This window comes from Sturnira hondurensis, unplaced genomic scaffold, assembly GCF_014824575.4.
Source record: "Sturnira hondurensis isolate 20B ecotype Veracruz unplaced genomic scaffold, ASM1482457v3 Scaffold0022910, whole genome shotgun sequence".
Classification (NCBI taxonomy): domain Eukaryota; kingdom Metazoa; phylum Chordata; class Mammalia; order Chiroptera; family Phyllostomidae; genus Sturnira; species Sturnira hondurensis.
Genome location: NW_028095541.1, coordinates 9,972,636 through 9,991,060, shown reverse-complemented (window position 1 = coordinate 9,991,060; position 18,425 = coordinate 9,972,636). Strand labels below are relative to the sequence as shown.

The 18,425-nt window shown below is 39.3% G+C and overlaps 1 protein-coding gene across 2 annotated transcripts in view; it reads left to right on the top strand.

Annotated features, from left to right (window-relative positions):
• TEX26 (testis expressed 26) overlaps nt 1-18,425 on the top strand; it is a 28,193-nt gene that overhangs the window by 617 nt on the left and 9,151 nt on the right. The window contains exons 2-4 of one of the 2 annotated variants that reach the window (XM_037037111.1): nt 5,241-5,322; nt 11,789-11,954; nt 12,985-13,138. In XM_037037111.1, the coding sequence (XP_036893006.1) occupies nt 5,241-5,322; nt 11,789-11,954; nt 12,985-13,138 (402 nt within the window). Of the gene's footprint in view, nt 1-5,237; nt 5,323-11,788; nt 11,955-12,984; nt 13,139-18,425 lie in introns of both variants that reach the window. The other variant, XM_037037110.1, reaches the window with a different exon arrangement.

Sequence of the window (18,425 nt, the reverse complement as noted above, 5' to 3'; positions counted from 1 at the left end):
CCCCAGCACGTGGCTGTAGCAGAGGCTGCAAACTATGGCCTTCAGCTGCTGCTTGTAACCTTTGCTGATTTTTCTTTCAAAGTGATTTTTGTATTTAACAGCTGTAGTGCTTTTAAAACTAATTTTGCATGCAAATGCAGCAGATTTACTCACTCAGCTTTTTGTGTCAGTGGAGGGAGAGCCACTGTAGCTTTGATGCTGGCAGCACCATTGCAGTGCAGACAGCTCCAGTCTGGCCTTTCTCATGGCAATAACAACTCCTTGCAGCCTTCTAGCTGGGTGACGTGGTTCCGGGGTGGCTCCAGAGCAATGGGGATTGTTCAACTGCAAATTCCCTAGAACCACAGTCCCACAAGAATGCATGAGATGCATTTTCCATTCTGCTAAATCTCTGTAAATTGAGGATAGAACATGAAAATAACTAAGAACAAAAGCTATGTAAAACATCCGTTTTCTATATGTTGGTAGGGCAAAGAGGAGGCACAGCACTCCTGGATTTCCTCCTCCCTTTCCAGCCACTAGTCTTGGTTTCTTTCACTGTCTCCTCTTTCCCTCTTGTTGGGGAACTATAGGCATCCCCTGCATGTGCACTTCTCAGTCTGCCTCCTCTGTGAGTAGCCACCCTGCGGCAGGACTTCGAGTCCATGAAGAGTCAATGGCTCTCTAGTCTGAACTCTAACAGGGATGTTCCTCTGCCTTTTGAGACTAAAATATCCAAGTGTCTACCTGATCCATTTGAATGCCCCGGAAGGTCCTCAAACTCAATCCAAAATTGTCTCCTGTCCTTCTACCAGTTCAGTAAAGAAGGCCCCAGCCACTCAGAGTGGATGGGAGCACAGCTTCGTTGACAACTTGGTTCCATCACCAGGCCTCATTGGTCCTGCTCCAAAGTTCCCTCCCCCTGGGCAAGTTTCCTCTTCACATTCAGTCTGGGGTCTCTCTATCCTCCCTTTCAGAAGTGGCACTCTTCAAAAGTTAATCCTCTTGTGTCACCGCCCAGCTTCATCCCCAAACAGAATGAGATTGATGATGACTGCTATGGACTAACTACTATTAAAATACTGCTATAGATTGAGCTCTTAAGTGCTGTGTTACTTCCAATGACTGCCATAAATTACCACACACTGGTGGCTTAAAGCAACAGAAATGTATCCGTTCCCATTGAAGGGGCCCAGACCCCCCAAATTAAGGTGTTGGAGAGCCGAACTCCCTCTGGTGGCTCTAGGGGAGAAGGCTTTCTGGCCTGGTGGCTGTTGCCATTTTTCAGAGGTTCCAGTCAAGTTAAAAAATGACTTCTTTGAAGAGCAGCACTTTCTCACAATTTCTTCCTACTTATGTGTCTGTGTTTGAAATTTTCTTAACTTAGGCCATTTAATTCTGCTGTTGCTATAAAATGCTTCCAAGCATGAAATGATTCCCACTAAAGTAGGAGTATCCCAGGAAAAGGTCATTTCTTCCCGAGAGGGAGCAGAACGTGGATACCAGGAGTCTGTGTGAGCAGACATATGGGCTGCAACACATAGGGCTGAGGCTTTAGTTGACTGGGGAAGCCTCTGGGTGGAGGCAAAACTCAACTTGTGTTAAAGCAGCAGGTAAATAGTCACAGGTGAGCAGATTCCCCTGCCTGGCTGGACCCATGGGCCTGTTCAATTAGACAGAAGCCCTGGTGGGGAGAGATGGGGTGGTGAGGAATAAGTCCACAGGTGGCAACAATGGAATATTTGGTCAGGGGTCTGAATGCTTGGCAAGGGCATACAAATTTTAAGAATATTTGAAAGTTGAAGGGGTATTTGAGAAATATCTTTGGCAGGCACTGTATTTAGGATGTGTGAGTGGGAGCAAACACACAATGACGTGTCTACAGTTCTAGATATGAGGAGATGCACTCCAGACAGTGGTTTATTTAAACATTAAAGGGCACATTCAACCCAGGTTCTAGTGAAATGTAAAAAAGCAACAGGTAACTGCCAAAATATGAAGAATGAGAGACAGACTGAATAAATTTAAAACGCACATTCCCAAGAAATTTGATGGTGCTTTGTTGACAGTGGGCAGATGGGGCAGATAAATTCTGTTGTTGCTAGTGTCTGCCTAATGGTGAATTCTTCTTGGGCCCTGCCAACAGCTTTTGCCATAGGTGATCCCTTTCTTCTGCTGGGTTTCAGGACACCTCACCCTCCTGGTTTTCTTCTCACCTCGCCAACTGCTCTTCTCTGTGTTCTTCCCAGGCTGTTTCTCCTCTCCCTAACCTCCTGATATTGGCATGCCACAGGCTTCATTTCCTCTATGCCTCCTCCCTTGTTGATCTCAGCCAGTCTCAAAGTTTTAAACAACAACTATACTGCACAATCTTGCACAGTCATTATAAAGAATGAATTAGAGTTATTCATCCAGTCATTAAAGAATGAACTGGATGAGTTCGAGGGGATTCCCATATGACACTGTTATGTGACAGAAGAAAGGATATTAGTCATATTACTTTGTGTAATATGAGCCCTTTTAAAAAACTTTTTTATTGAATTTATTGGGGTGACATTGGTTAATGAAATTATATAGGGTTATAGGGTTACAAATTTGACCCTATAAGTTACAAAGTTACAAATTTTCCCTAATTTGTAAATTTACATATATAAATGTAAATTGGTATATGATTATATCAGGAGGTATAAAAGTCTGGAAAGAAACAGGCACAGTTGTTAACATGAGTGAGCTCAGAGGAGGCAGGTGATAATAAGTAGGGAGAACAAGGAGCAGGAGAAGGTGTCCAGGATGAAACCTGATATATAGACTTCCTGCCAGATGGAGGCATAGGTAGATACACTTTGTCTACTCGCACAACAAAACAAAGGACAACAACAAATTTAAAAACAAAAAATGACCAGAATTGTGAGAAGAGTGAACCAAATGGAAGTCCAACAACCAAGGAGTTAAAGAAGAAACATTCATCCAGACCAGTAGGAGGGCTGGACACAGGCAGCAGTGGTGGACAGGACTAGCAGCAGCAAGGTGGCGGCTGCTGGAATGGGCAGTCCCACATTTGCATGCTGATAAAATGGAGGAACAACTGGGGAGCCAGACAGACTGCACAACCTAGGGTTCCAATGTGGAGAAATAAAACTTCAAAACCTCTGACTGAAACTGACTGAAAAAAATATGTGGGAGTTGAGAGAGCGGGAAGAAATCCCAGCCTCACAGAAGAGTTCAATGGAGAGACCCATAGGGTCCTAGAATGTACCGCCCACCTGGGAATTAGTACCAGAAGGGCCCAATTTGCTTGTGGGTAGCAGAGGAAGTGACTGAAAGCCAGAGGGGAGCTGAGCAAGTGGCATTGTTCCCTCTTGGACTCCTCACCCACATACTGTGCCAAAACACAGCCACCGGAATTGTTCCATTCTGGTGCTGAACACCTAAGGCTCCACACTTTACTACGTAACAGGTGCACTGAGAGAAAAAAAAAAATATGGCCCAAATGATAGGACACATCAAAGCTCCAAAAATAGAACTAAGAAATGAAGCTATAGCCAACCTACCAGATGCAGAGTTCAAAAAACTGGTAATCAGGGTGCTCACAGGATTGGTTGAATATGGTCACAGATAGAAAAAGTGAAGGCTATGATAAGTGAAATAAAGGTAAATGTACAAGGAATCAGCTGTAAAGGGAAGGAAACTGAGATTCAAATCAATAGTTTGGAGCAGAAGGAAGAAATAAACATAAACCAGAACAGAATGAAGAAACAAGAATTCAAAAAAACAAGAATTCAAAAAAATGTTTTTCATATGAAAAACTTATTTGAAAACATAATGCAGGAGAACTTCCCCAAACTGGCAAAGGTAACAGACTTCCAGGAAGTCCAGGAAGCTCAGAGAGTCCCAAACAAGTTAGACTCAAGAAAGCACACACAAACACACATCATGATTACAGTACCCAAGATTAAAGATAAGGAGAAAATGTTAAAAGCAGCAAGAGAAAAGGAGACAGTTACCTACAAAGGAGTTCCTAAAAGACTATCAGCTGATTTCTCAAAAGAATCTTGCAGGGAAGAAGGGGGTGAAAAGAAGTATTTGAAGTCAGGAAAGGCAAGGACCTACATCCAAGATGATTCTACCCAGCAAAGCTATCATTTGGAATGGAAGGGCAAATAAAGTGCTTCCCAGATAAGGTCGAGTTAAAGGAGTTCATCTTCACCAAGTCTTTATTATATGAAATGTTAAAGGGACTTATTGAAGAAAAAAGAGATGATCAAAAATACAAACAGTAGAGTGCAACAAACTCACAACTATCAACACTGAACCTAAAAAAAAAAACAAAAACAAAAATAAAAACTAACTAAGCAAACAACTAGAACAGGAACATATTCCCAGAAATGGAGATCACATGGAAGGTTATTGAAGGAGAAGGGGTGGGGGGAGAATGGGGGAAAAGGTACAAGGAATAAGAAGCATAATTAGTAGGTATAAAATAGACAGGGGAAGGTTAGGAATAGTATGGGAAATGAAGAAACCAAAGAACTTATATGTATGACCCATGGACATGAACTAAGTGGGGGAATGATGGTGGGGGGGAGGGTACATGGTGGAGGAAAATCAAGGGGGTAAAAAAAGAAACCTGATACATAAACTCTGATTTGTGCACAATCATTTCATGTGTTTAACCAGTTTGTCTAATATGATATATAAAAAGTTGATCACTAAATCAGAAACAGTGAGCATTTTAAGATGATAGAATATCAAATGAATTTTTGCTTTACATTTTTACATATTGCTGAAACTCATTAAAGTAGCAGGTATGGCCCTGGCTGGCGTAGCTCAGTGGATTGAGTGCGGGCCTGCGAACCACACAATCGCAGTTCGATTCCCAGTCAGGGCACATGCCTGGGTTGCAGGCCAGTTCCCAGCAGGGGACTCACGAGAGGCAACCATACATTGATATTTCTCTCCCTCTCTCCTTCCCTTCACCTCTAAAGATAAATAAATAAAATCTTTAAAAAAACTTTAAAGTAGTAGTATGTATGAATTCTCAAGAAAAACAATAGACCTATTTTTATGTAGGGGGAAAACTCAAATTATTTAGTTGAATTTTCTCTCTTAGTGGAGGACAAAATTTGGCCTTTATTTCTTTAGAATCAAAATTACTGTCCCCAATGTTTTCTCTTGCAAAGTTATTTTAATTATTAAGACAACATTTGATTAATATATGCTGGCCTGACTGTTTTAAACATGTTTTATTGTACTTTTAGCAGGTGACACCCACTGGGACTCCTATGCCACCACGATGAAGACTGCATTCACGCCAAAGACAGGAGCAGTGCCTGCTTTAATCCGGTACATCCCTACTTGAGTCAGACTGGCATGCACACTTTAATTTGTTCACTTCTATTTTATTCTATTCAGAATTCAAAACAAATGAGAAGAGTAACCAGAGAGGGCTTATGAAGAATGCATTCAGGTAGGACCTACTGCATGCACAGTTCTCCCACAGGGACCTTAGAGAGTTCCCTCTTCAAACAATGCCCAAACCTCCTGCAGGAAACTGAAGAAAATGGAACCATGGATTTTTCATCAAGTTACTGTGTGTTGGGACTTCTGGCCCAAAGAGGTTCCTGAGCCTCTTTCCATTTTTTCGAATTATTGTTTCTTCACAAATATGTGGGGGTTGTGGAGGTGGGAGAAGCTCCCAGCTTCACAGTACAGCTCATTGGAGAGACCCACAGGGTCCTAGAATGTACACAGCACCACAATGCAACAAAGAGGGAAGCCCCACACTGGCGAATACCTAAAGCTCTGCCCCTTACAATATAACAAATACACCAAGACAAAGAAATATGGCCCAAATTCAAGAATGAATCAAAACTCCAGAAGTAGAACTAAATGATGAAGAGATAGCCAACCTGTCAGATGTAGAGTTCAAAACACTGATAATCAGGATGCTCACAGAAATGGTTGAATATGGTTGCAAAATAGAGGAAAAACTGAAGCCTGTGCAAAGTGAAATAAAGAAAAATATACAGGGAACCAACAATGAAGGGAAGGAAATTGAGATTTGAATCAACAGTTTGGAGCAGAAGGAAGAAATAAACGTAAACCAGAACAGAACGAAGAAACAATAATTCGAAAAAATGGAAAGAGGCTCAGGAACCTCTGGGACAACTTTAAACATTCCAGCATCTGAATCTTAGGGGTGCCAGAAGAAAAAGAGGAAGAGCAAGAAATGGAAAACTTATTTGAAAAAAATAATGAAGGAGAACTCCCCAAATCTGGCAAAGGAAATAGACTTCCAGGAAGTCCAGGAAATTCAGAGATTCCCAAGTTGGACCCAAAGAGGAACATACCAAGGCACATTATAATTACATTACCCAAGATTAAAGATAAGGAGAGAATCTTAAAAGCAGCAAGAGAAAAGGAGACAGTTACCTATCAAGGAGTTTCCACAAGACTGTCAGCTGATTTCTCAAAAGAAACCTTGCAGGGAAGAAGGGGCTGGAAAGAAGTATTCAAAGTCATGAAAGGCAAGGACCTACTTCCAAGATTACTCTATCCAGCAAAGCTAACATTTAGAATAGAAGGGCAGATAAAGTGACCCCCAGACAAGGTAAAGCTAAAGGAGTTCATCATCACCAAGCCCTTATTATATGAAATGTTAAAGAAATTTATGTAAGAAAAAGAATATGATCAAAAATACAAACAGTAAAGTGACAACAAACTCACAACTATCAACAACTGAACCTAAAAACAAAAACAAAAGCAAACTAAGCAAACAATTAGAACAGGAACAGAATCACAGAAATGCAGATCACATTCAGGGTTATCAGTGGGGATGGGGAGGGGGCAGAGAATAGGGGAAAAGGTACAGGGAATAAGAATCATATTTGGGTAGGCACATAATAGACAAGAGAAGGTTAGGAATAGTATGGGAAATGGAGAAGCCAAATAACTTATATGTGTGACCCATGGACATGAACTAAATAAGGGGAGGAATGCTCTGGGAGGGGGTTGCTGGGCTGAGGGGAATAAAGGGGAAAAATTGGGACAACTGTAATAGCATAATTGATAAAATATACTTAAAATGTTACTGTGTGTCTTGATCTACAATCGAGCTCTAAGTAGGCTAATAGACTTGTGCTATCTAAACACAGAACAGGAACAGATTCCCAGAAATGGAGATCACATGGAAGGTTATTGGTGGAGAAGGGGTGGGGGGAGAATGGGGGAAAAGGTACAAGGAATAAGAAGCATAATTAGTAGGTATAAAATAGACAGGGGAAGGGTAGGAATAGTATGGGAAATGGAGGAGTCAAAGAACTTACATGTATGACCCATGGACATGAGGATGAATCCATTGCCTGAGCCATAGTAAGCAGTCAATGACAACCGAATGAATGGATGAGTGAGGAATTGTTAACACTTCTATCAACACTACTAGTCTTGGAAGCTGGAAGAACGCCCCAGTAGCTTTACCCTTACCTTCACGCCTCCACTTTTGCTTCCTAAAGTAGTGCTGGCCAGCAACTTCTCCAGTTCCAACAGAATAACAACTGGTGGGAATTTTTGTTGGTAGGCTGCCTCTCCCAGCTCACTGGCTGGTGAGCCAGAGTGAAACTTGAAACCCCTGGCATCTTTCAGGACATCAGGGTAGGTGGGAAATTAGCATGGAGAGACTTCACTTGCCTGTGTTTACTTTGTAAACTGTTTCCAAGAAAGATCTTTTCATCTTGAAGGTCAAATTATTGAGAAGTCAAGTGGAGTATCGGCAAGACCATGGCTGTGGAGTCAGGCAGAAATTGATTCTAGCATCCACTCCCTGCTCTAACCTAATTTATCTCTGCTACCCGAGGCAAGTCACAAGCCACCTGTGTCTCATGGTTGTGGTTAGTGGTGGTTCTGAGCACAGAATAAAAGTACTAGCACAGTGACTAGAAATAAAGATTTCCTCAAAAATGTTGCATTCATTCTCCCCAGCATAATACGTGACAGACTCCCAAGATGTACAGGGCTGCGAGACCCCTGACTTCCAAGTTATTGGCTATACCACTGAGTCACATCATGTCCCTTCCCTGGGAGATTTATCCTCTGGCAGTAATGATTCCTCCAGCTTCCCATACAGTAACAGTTGTCTGAAGAAGAAACATGTGAGATGAGAGCCAAAAACAAATGGTTACTAATGAAGTCTAGGTCAGTGTGCCTCAAACTTTACATCTTTAAGTTCACAGAAAAGTTTTCATCATAAACTTAAATAGTTGAAAAGATAAAACTTCAAGCCCATCCTAAAGACTGAGTTTAAAAATAAAACTGGTAAGTCATTTCTTTGAATATAACCAATGGGTAATCTAACCGCCTTAGCAAACTGATACAGGCTATATGATCCTTTTAAACAATGCACAGATGAGGTCTTCTTTAATAGATAATTTACTTCTTTTCTTTTCCTTCTTGAACTTAGTCCTGCTCTACTTCCTCCATAGAATTTTACCCTGCTGTAATATATTTTTGTATCTGAGAGCAATTTATCAACCACTCCATTATACTTCTTGATAACTATTTTCATATATTAATCAAAATTAATTTTTAAACATGTTATGAGACCCTAAGTATTGAGTTATCACAATTGCTTTTAGTACATACTTGCTCAAAGAAATGCATACAACAAAAAAGTTAGTAATTATTAAATAGAAAAAGTAAAAGTTTTGGAACTAAGTCTTAATGAGATAAATGGGGCTGTGTTTGTTTCAATTGGTTTATGTTTCTAATTTTGAGTGTTATTATTTTGGGGATAAGACCACATTCAGCATTACTTTTTTCTGCTTATTTAAAGTTTTTTAAGTTTGTAGATCATGCTGTTGGGAAACCTTGTTCATGTAAGTAAGTAGACATGAATGAAAGGCGTCCTCACTGTCGCTCAGCCCTGTCTGTGTTGTGTTTTTAATGGTTGGTTGGCTGACACCATGGATGGGCACTCATTCAATTTTATTGAAAGCAAATAATTAAATGATTTGCTATCCAGTTATTGAGTTATTTCCTGTCTCATTTTCTGAGAAGTGTATTGAAAAGGCATGTGTTAACAAATGGCTATAAATTACATGTTACTCTTATTTGGAGGAAACCTGTTTTAATATTATATACTCAAAAAGGACGTAAAAAATAGGAACATCAGTTTCAACAAAAGCTTTCCAATATGATCTTTTTAAAATAAAAAGCTTATGCCATCACATACTTAAAATATATTTTTATCAAAATCTTGGAGCTGAAGATTTAATTCATACAACTTTCACCATATTTACCTTGTCAGTAAAATCAGTCCTTATTGTCAAACCAACAAGAACAATTAGGTTTTCTTACAGCCATGATAAAATATGACTACACTTCATATTAATGAAGTATTAATGTATGTTTTGAAGAATATTATGAAAACTACTGATAAACTATGGAATGCACATTTTAGGGAAGGTTATTAAAAGTAGACATGGAAGTACAAAAAGATTCAGGTCTAATATGATTAAATATATCCAAGTAATAAGAATAATGCAATGGAATATGTAAAGTATCTGCGAAGAGAGAAGTATAATTTAAAAAATTTCCTTAGTTAAATATGTTCTCAAGTGTCTAGAACTTTAGTGCACTTGACACTTGGGAATAATTAAATAATAATTATATACAGAAATCAGAAATAATTTTACTGAATTCTTAAGACAGCAACTCAAACATTTATTATGAGTTTAATGAAAGATAAAGTTGTAAGTGGTAAAAATTAATTGGTTTGGCAAGCCAGCACACACTCTCACATATTGTTAAAAGTTTACTACAAAAAGTAAAATGAAGACTGGCTGCACTGGGGTAGACACTTCATAATATGATTGGGTTTAAAGATAAGATTTAAATACCTTATTGAGTGATGAACACAAAATCTGAAAAATATTCACAAGATTTTTATGTACTGCTTTTATCCCACGAATCTTTAAAACTTTGGTAGCTTTGGAAAAGATTCCAGTTATATTTAGAAGAATCAGCATCACCACCCTCTCCTACTCAGAGAAGCTTTTCTTTCCCGCTGAGGACATATCCTAGACATTTTTTAAAAGCTAAAAAAATGCTCTAAATCTCTGGAGGAAAGAGACATTTTCAGTATTCTATATTCTCTGCTCTCTTCCCAGAGGCATCTCCCTGATGAGGAGTGAATATTTATCATTTTTAGAAGATGGAAAACTAGACATTACTCTGAGGGATGCCACTACAATGCATCTAAATTCAGATCATCCCACACAGGCTATAATGCCCTGGTTGTAGCCTCATCGTTCACTCCCTCAGAAACAAGAGACCTAGGCAAGACCTAGGGTGTGGAATTGGATGACAAGGGGGCTGCCCTGAAATCTAGAGCAAAGTTCCCCTCCCACTGGGCACCTCTCACAGTTGGGGACTTACCCCAGGTGAGGTGTAATGCATCTTAGTAAGACCCTGTGGTGCAGTGGAGAAGGGAGAAATGGCTGTGGGACACAAAGGACCCATAGCTATGCAGGTTCGTTCTCAGGCAGGTGCCTGTTAGGAAAGAGTGTTTTTAGAAATGGAGATCTGAAAATTAGTCCCTTTAAAGCTATTGGTGCTCTGTCTCCTTGGGAGAATCCTCGTGTACCTGTGATCACTTCTGTTTGATTTAGGACCACATAGCTGGATGACAAGTCAAATAGTCATCATCCAGCTATATCCACTTTCCGGATGTATGGTTTCTTACAAACATAATCTGAACCTAATCTAACTCTATTTTTGAAAAAAGTCAATATAAATATTTTAGATATATTTGTACACAATGAATCTCCAGCTATCACCTGGCTTCAATAATTAAGAACTGACATTATATGTCACCCTTCACCCAGCCTCCCCATTGGATAATGTTGAAGCAATTGCCAGGTTTTATATATGATTTCAATTCTAAATAATTTTTATATCTCTAAAAGATAAAGACTCTTTAAAAATATAGAATAATACTATTATTGCATCTAAATCTTTTCTTAATATTAAATATAGCCAATCAGAAATCAAGTTTCCCCAATTGCGTCATAATTTTTTAAAAAGTTGGTTTGAAATTGAATCCAAATGTCTACACATTCCATTTGGTTATTATATCACTTACCTCTTTTAGTCTATAGGTTCTCCCCTTTTTTCTCTGAGAATTTCTTTGTTGAAGAAATGGATTCTGGATTTTTCTGATTTCACTCCCATCATGTCATTAAAATGTTTCTAGTTTCATGTATTTCCTTTAATTTGACATTCCAAAAACTTTGCCAGATTTAGGTTGAATATTTTAGCAAAAGCGTTAAGTGGGTGGTGGTGTACATGTCTATCAAGAGCACATGGAAGCCGGCAGTCCCTCTCTTTGAGCTGCAAAGGAGAATGGCTGATGATGCCTGGATGCATTATTTCATTAGGGACTTGCAAGGCAGTGATATCCTAATGCTTATATTTCTTCCTTTTATTAACTGGAACACTTCTGTAAAGAGAAACTTTTCTTCCCTGACTGGTGACACAGAAGTACTATTTTACAGGGGAATACTCGGCTCTTTAAAAATAAATTTAAAAAATTAATGATTTCCCTATCATTATTCTTTTAAATTTTATTTTAGGATCCATCCTAAGATACAGGATTGTTTCTTTTTAGAGAATTCTGTAATATTAAATGATTTCTGGCATCAAGTCTCAAGCCAATCTTTAAAAAAATGTAATCAGTAAAATTCTTTGACATGTGTACTATTTTGAGACTTAGTATTTAATTCTTTCCTCTAATTTCCATTATCTTTTCTTGTAGTCAGAAAAGCATCCGAACATTAGGATATACGTATTCGCTTAGTGATCCTCTTCCCAATCAGACACATTACAATGATGAGTACATTTGGAAGTTAGGCTCTAAGGAAGATTTAATCAAAGCTGGGACTCCAGGAGAGATTGGGAGCTGCAGTTCTCACACCAGTCAAGTAAGATAACATCTGTATATCTGTTGAGTTTAAGACATTATCATCAACCCCTAACTGGGAGTTTGAATATATCCCAAAAATCCTTCATCATCTACAGTTACGGTTCTTCTTAGACTATTTCTGTCCACCTTTTCACATTTATTTCTAACTACTACTTCCCTATCCCCTCATTTGAAAAAAAGGAGTGAAATTCACATAGAGAAATTATAAGGAGAGGGAGGGGATGGAGTGGGAACCTGAAGATTAAAAGAGACTTGAAAGACAAATTTGGGAGAGTAGAGTATTCTTAACTATTTTGAGGAATTTCAGTGTGAAGGGAAATTGAGAAATATTTTAGTAACTGGAGAGGGAAGTAGGGTGAGGGGAGAGTTTTCTTTTTAAGATGGAAGAAATAAAGGCAGGCACGGATACCGATGGCAACCATCCAGGACAGAGGGAGGAACAGGAATTGCAGGCGAGTAGTTGGGGGGATGGGCTGGAGTAGACCAGATGCAGGCTCTAGGGAACCAGGCGAGGTCAAGCCCTGCTGTGTGGCCCGGCAGCTCCTCTGCCATCACAGATGCAGTGGCTGGGAGGTGCTGTGGAGGCTGTGGAGGTTCTCTTTGCTGGCTTCAGTTTTCTCAGGGAAATAGGAAGCAAGAGGGAAGATGGAAAGAGGTGGTAGAGGTTCCAAGTTTTATAATCATAAATCTCTTTGGAGGCAAAGAGGAGAGAGGGCTTGGAACTCCCAAGGCAAAGCAGCAGCTGTCTTAGCTGTGGCCAGCCCTAAAATTCATGGGATCTTTTCTTCTTCTGACTTTGTCTTAAGTTTACTGGTGGAGATACAATTCTTTGGTCTTTGCAATCACATTTTCTTTCACTGAAGAAGTGACAAAGTGCCTGTGTAAGATGAGAGCGGGGTAAACTGATGGCGCTTGTGGACATGCTCCTGCACACACAGCATCCCCAGAGAGGTACCTGGGTGCACACATTCACACACCATTAGGTGAACCCATGTGGATTTTCTTAAAAACTGTGTTTTTATTGATAGGACTCTTTTTGCTGGACACTACCTCCAGGTCACTCCACGTCAGCGAAGAGCTACCTCCCTTGGAAAATCTGTGCTACAGTAGATGAGGTCAGAAAGGCCATATCAAATCAGTTTATTTCCCATACCAGGAGAGACTTTGTGGACAGAGCCGAAGGTAGGCATGCCCATTTCTCTTCGTTCCTGCTAATGTGCCAGGCACAAAAGTACCAGTTGCCTTTTCTCTCAAGGAACTCGCAGGATAGACATAGAAAAAGGCGATTTGCTGATGGAAACAGCCAAGTATAAAAAGGGTGCCGCAGGTGTGTACAATGGGAGATCTAGTCAAATGTCCTCTTGTGCACACACCCTTTCTAGAGGGGAGGTCAAGAAAGGCTTCTTGGACTGAAGGACAAGGACAAGTGAGCTGGGTGAAGATGAAGGGATCAGGTTAAATATCCTGTTTCCAAATCTTAACTGATTTTTTACTATTTTTTAAATTAAAACTTTTATTAAACCAGTTCATGCATATACTTAAAAATAATTTCCTGCAGACTCATAATAAATAGCAGCAGTTCCTTTACCCATGCCTCCCAAGCCCAGTCCTACCTCACAATGACAATCATTTTCAGTCATTTGAACTGTTTTTTCTTATGTCACCCTCTGTGTTTTAAAATAATGTGCTCATGCTGCTATTTTTAGTCCATCCATTTTGGACATTATTACTGACTTCCTGTTATGGCCATTGATGATTTGGCTCCCCTATAACTCTTCCATACTCTTCTTCCATCCATCCTTTCAGTATCACAAAATTTTGGTTAATTCAGTTGCTAGGGTTTATATTATGATTATGATGAAATGATGTATTATGATATATAAACATTTACTGCTGAGCCAGGTGGTATTTTAAAATTATGTTTCTTTACTTTTTGGTTTTTTTTACTAGAGTTAATAATTGTTTTCATTTGCTTAGTTTTCTATGAGTCTGTCACTATTTTTTTCAAATATTTTGTCATACTCTTACCAAGATTTTCCCCAAATACAATTTCAGACATTCTTTCCAGTTAGAGATTTTCCTGAGGAGCCAACATCCTCCATCAGTCTCCTCTAATCTAGAAGAGTTGCTCTGTAAATGTGCTGCCCAACTGTGTCCTGGAACTTTCTTTTTATCATTCTGGGCATTTATTTGGCTTCTTCCTGCTCTGAGACTATATATTCTTCTGTGTTGTTCCCCCTCCTCATTTTCGTTCCCCCTCCTCACATCTTCCAGTAGTTCCCTATGAAAGGGAATGTAGGAGAAACTTTTTGGGGCATGTTCCTTCCAACAGAAAATATCCCTATACTTATTTGATAGTTTGTCTGGGTATAGAATTCTACTATGACAACCATTTTCCCCCAGGGCCCCCAAATGATTTCTAGAATACAAGTTCTACATACAGAACTTGTATGTAAAAGACTGATGCAATTTTGATTCCTGACTCTTTCATAATTTTTTTCCTAGACATTCTCAAGATCTTCTCTTTATTCCTGACACTGTAAAATTTCACATTTGCATGCATTAGTGAGAATCTCATTTATTATGTTAGATCAGCAGGACCTTTCAATCTAGAAACATATGTCCTTTGGTTTTGGAAATTGTTCCCATATACCCTTTTCCTTTGTTTCTCCGATTTCTTTTCTCTGTTGTCTTCTGGGACTCCTGAAAGTTGGTATGAGCCTCTAATTTTCTTACATCTTCTCTCCTAGTAGCTTTCTCTTTGTATTTTAATTATGTTTATTTAAAATATTTTTAACTTTTTAACCCAACTCTTATACTGAATTCTTAATTTTAGCTTTCATGTTTTTAATTTCCAAGCTCTCTTTCTTCTTCTCTATGATTATTTTGTGAAAATAGAACTGTGTTTTTGTTTTATAAATGCAGTAGTTCTTTTATAAATTTATGATTCACTTAATTTTTAGCGCTTTCATCTGCCCTTTGTGTCATCTCTATTTTCTCTGTGTCTTAATGGCTTAATAAAAATCTTTTTAAAAATATTTTTTTATTTATTTTTAGAGGAGAAGGGAAGGAGAGAGGGAGAGAAATATCAATGTATGGTTGCCTCTTGTGCATCCCCTGCTGGAAACTGACCTGCAACCCAGGCATGTGCCCTGACTGGGAATCGAACCACGATCCTTTGGTTCTCAGGCTTGCACTCAATCCACTGAGCTACGCCAGCCAGGGCAAATCCTTTTTTTTTTTTTTTTGGTTTATATTTACGAAGTAGTGAAGGCAGATTTACTGAAGCTAATACAACTTAAATCTTATTTCTGTTTTTTTTTCTTTAAATGATTTACCCAAAGTATTAAACTCCAAGATTCACAAAATGTACAAATGTACAAATGTACAAAATATACAATTAAAATCTGATTGGAAACTACATACAAAGATGGGGTTTGTTAGCTGGTGGTTGACTCAGGTGTTGAGCTCTCTTTTTTTGTTGGGAAGCCCCCAAATGCCAGTATTTATAGATCAGTTTTTTCCAGAAAGGTAAATGCTTGGCTGAGAGCAGGATTAAGCACAGAACTAGGGTAGAGACTGAGAGCTTCCTGCTTGCTGTGCATATTCTACCTGAACCCCTCTTTTTATTCTGGTCCAGAATCTCACTACACCCTCCTCCTATAACTGAAATACTGGAATTCAGAGCTTCTTTGGTTCAGTTTTGCACTGAATAAATCTCTGGTTAGGAAGGGGATGGAATCAAAAGACCTCCATATTGCAGACAAACATTAAGGGTCATGGAAAAATATTTGAAATGTCAGCATTTTTTAGTACTTTTGTTTTGTTTTTAAACACTTATTTATTGATTGATTTTTAGTGAGAGGGAGAGGGAAAGAGAGAGAAAAAAAGATCAGTTTGTTCCACTCATCCATACATTCGTTGATATCCATATGTGCCCTAACCAGGGGTTGAACCCACAACCTTATATCATCAGGATGATGCTCTAACCAATTGAACTACTCAGCCAAGGCAGAAATGCCAACATTCTTAAAAGATGGCATTGCACTTCCAATCAAAGCTGTTCTTTCAGCATGTGCAAATTACCATGTTCCCTAATCTAAGTAAATACCGAACACCTGACAAAGACACCCTTCTAAATCTCTTAATTCCACCTGTTTCTCTCCCTCCCGGAAGCTACTGCCTTACTTCAGGGTACCAATGTCTCTGCTTTGGATGACCTCTAATCCAACTTGCTTTTGTGCCTTTGTCTCCTCTAGTACACTGTCCATACTATATCCATAGTGAGTTTCCAGGTGTGCAATTGACATCATCTTCTAGCTTAAAACTCTCCAATAACTCCCCGCTGTCCTCAGAGTGATGTACACTATGGTCCTTGCCCACTGCTCCAGCAATTTCCCTTGCCAGTCCCCACACTATGAGACTGATTTCCTTCTGCTCTCCAGGCTCATCAAGCCCCCTGGCAGCCTCAGGCGTCATGCCTCATACATACTGCTGCTCCCTGTGGACTGCCTCTCCCTTCCTTCTTTTAGCCCATGTCCATCATTTAAATCTGAACACAAGCTCCATTTCTCCCCCAGGATTCTTCTCTCCTCCTCCAAGTTTGGATCAATGGACCTCTAATATGTTTTTATAGCTCTTCTTCTGTAGTGTTTATCACATAATATTGTAATTATCTTTTTTGTATCTGTTTCTCTAAATAGTTTAAGCTTCCGAAGCTTAGGGACCATGTCCTACCTGAGTATCCTCATTATTGAATTTATGGTGAATGAGTGAGAATAACTAAAAGGTGCTTATTTTCTTGAGAAATTTAGGCTTGGAGAACACTGCTTGGATGATTTAGAGCAGCAGATAAAAGCAACAGAACTGGTTCTCACTTGGCTGTAGGTTATGTGCCAAGGGTCCTAGTGGTTTTGGATAGCACTTGCTGTAGATTTACCTTTGGACTCTGCCTTTCAACAGATGTCATACCTAATCTCCAAAGGGCCAGTTCCTCTCTTTGGGCTACAAGGGCTGTAGTTTATGTCACTGTTATCAAGAGGGAAATAAATGAGCAGGACCTGAGCTTCTGAGGAGCAGGAACAATCCAGGCCTTGGAGGGGTGGTTAGCTTTGGGCCAGGTTATCTTGTCTGTCTGTACTTCAGTAGCATTAAGGTTCCTTCAGATGTTGGTTGGGCCCATGAACAGCAGGAACTTCTCTCCTTAATAATACCAAAGGAACTCATTAACATGAAACATTATAAAGGCAATGAAAGCATTAGTTGAGAAGAACTAGTAATGAAGAATTATGTTAAGCATACATCACATAGGCAGTCATTAGTGTGTACTTTAGATTAATTGCTAATCCATAGCAATTATGTTCTGATTTTTCTTTTGTTCACTCATTAATTTAGTAAATATTTAATGAAGTCTAATGCTGTGATAAGTACTAAGGACTGATGAAGAATATGACAATCTTTTTTTAAAATATTATTTATTTATTTATCTTTAGAGGGGAAGGGAAGGAGAGAGGGAGAAAAACATCAATGTATGGTTACCTCTGGTGTGTCCCCTGCCAGGAACTGGCCTGCAACCCAGGCATGTGCCCTGACTGGGAATAGAACTGAGATCGTGTGGTTCGCAGGCCCGCACTCAATCCACTGAGCTATACCAGCCAGGGCACGACTTAATCTTTATCTTCAAGGAAACTTGTAATAAATCTAGGCTCTGATTATTGTCTTTTCTGGGTCTTCATCTCCAATCACTCTACTTCTATGCTGATCCATTCTGGTCCACATGGGCCAACCCCTCCAGACTCTAACTTATCTCTCCTGCTTCACCCTCAGCTACTTCTCCCTACCCTGCATACCTTACACTCCCACAAGCCAGATTACATTTCATGAACACACTGTGTACCTTTTGCTTCAGTGTTAGTCCTTTGTCAAAGCATGCCCTTTGCTATGTCTGCCTTTTAATTCTTGTCTTCCTCCCCTTCCCCTAATAGAGTTCATTACACTCTCTCTGGGTTTCTGCAGCACCTTATTCAAGGCTCTGAGTCAATGATGCTTAAGTGTATGGGAAGCTTGTTCACAATATAAATGCCTGGGTCCCACTTCTAGAGACTATCAGTGTCTGGGATGAGGTTTCAGAAGGTATGATTTGGAAAAACCATCCAGATAATTTTGATGGATTATCCATGTGCTACCTATTGTTCTAAGTGTTATGCTTGCAAAACATCACATTCCATATATGTTTGTTCAGTATCTATCTTTCTAATCATACTTGTTTGAGGTTGTCTTAAGGTAAGACAATGGCTTAATTGTCTTTAGTCTTGACACCGAACACATGTAGGAACTGAACACCTTTGCTTTTCAGTAGTAATATCAAGTATTTCAACAGGAATTTTCTCCTATAAAGCTATTAGTAATTTACAAAAAACCAATAGTTTTTCAAAAATAGTTTTCCAAAGATATGTTAAGGGATCTCTGA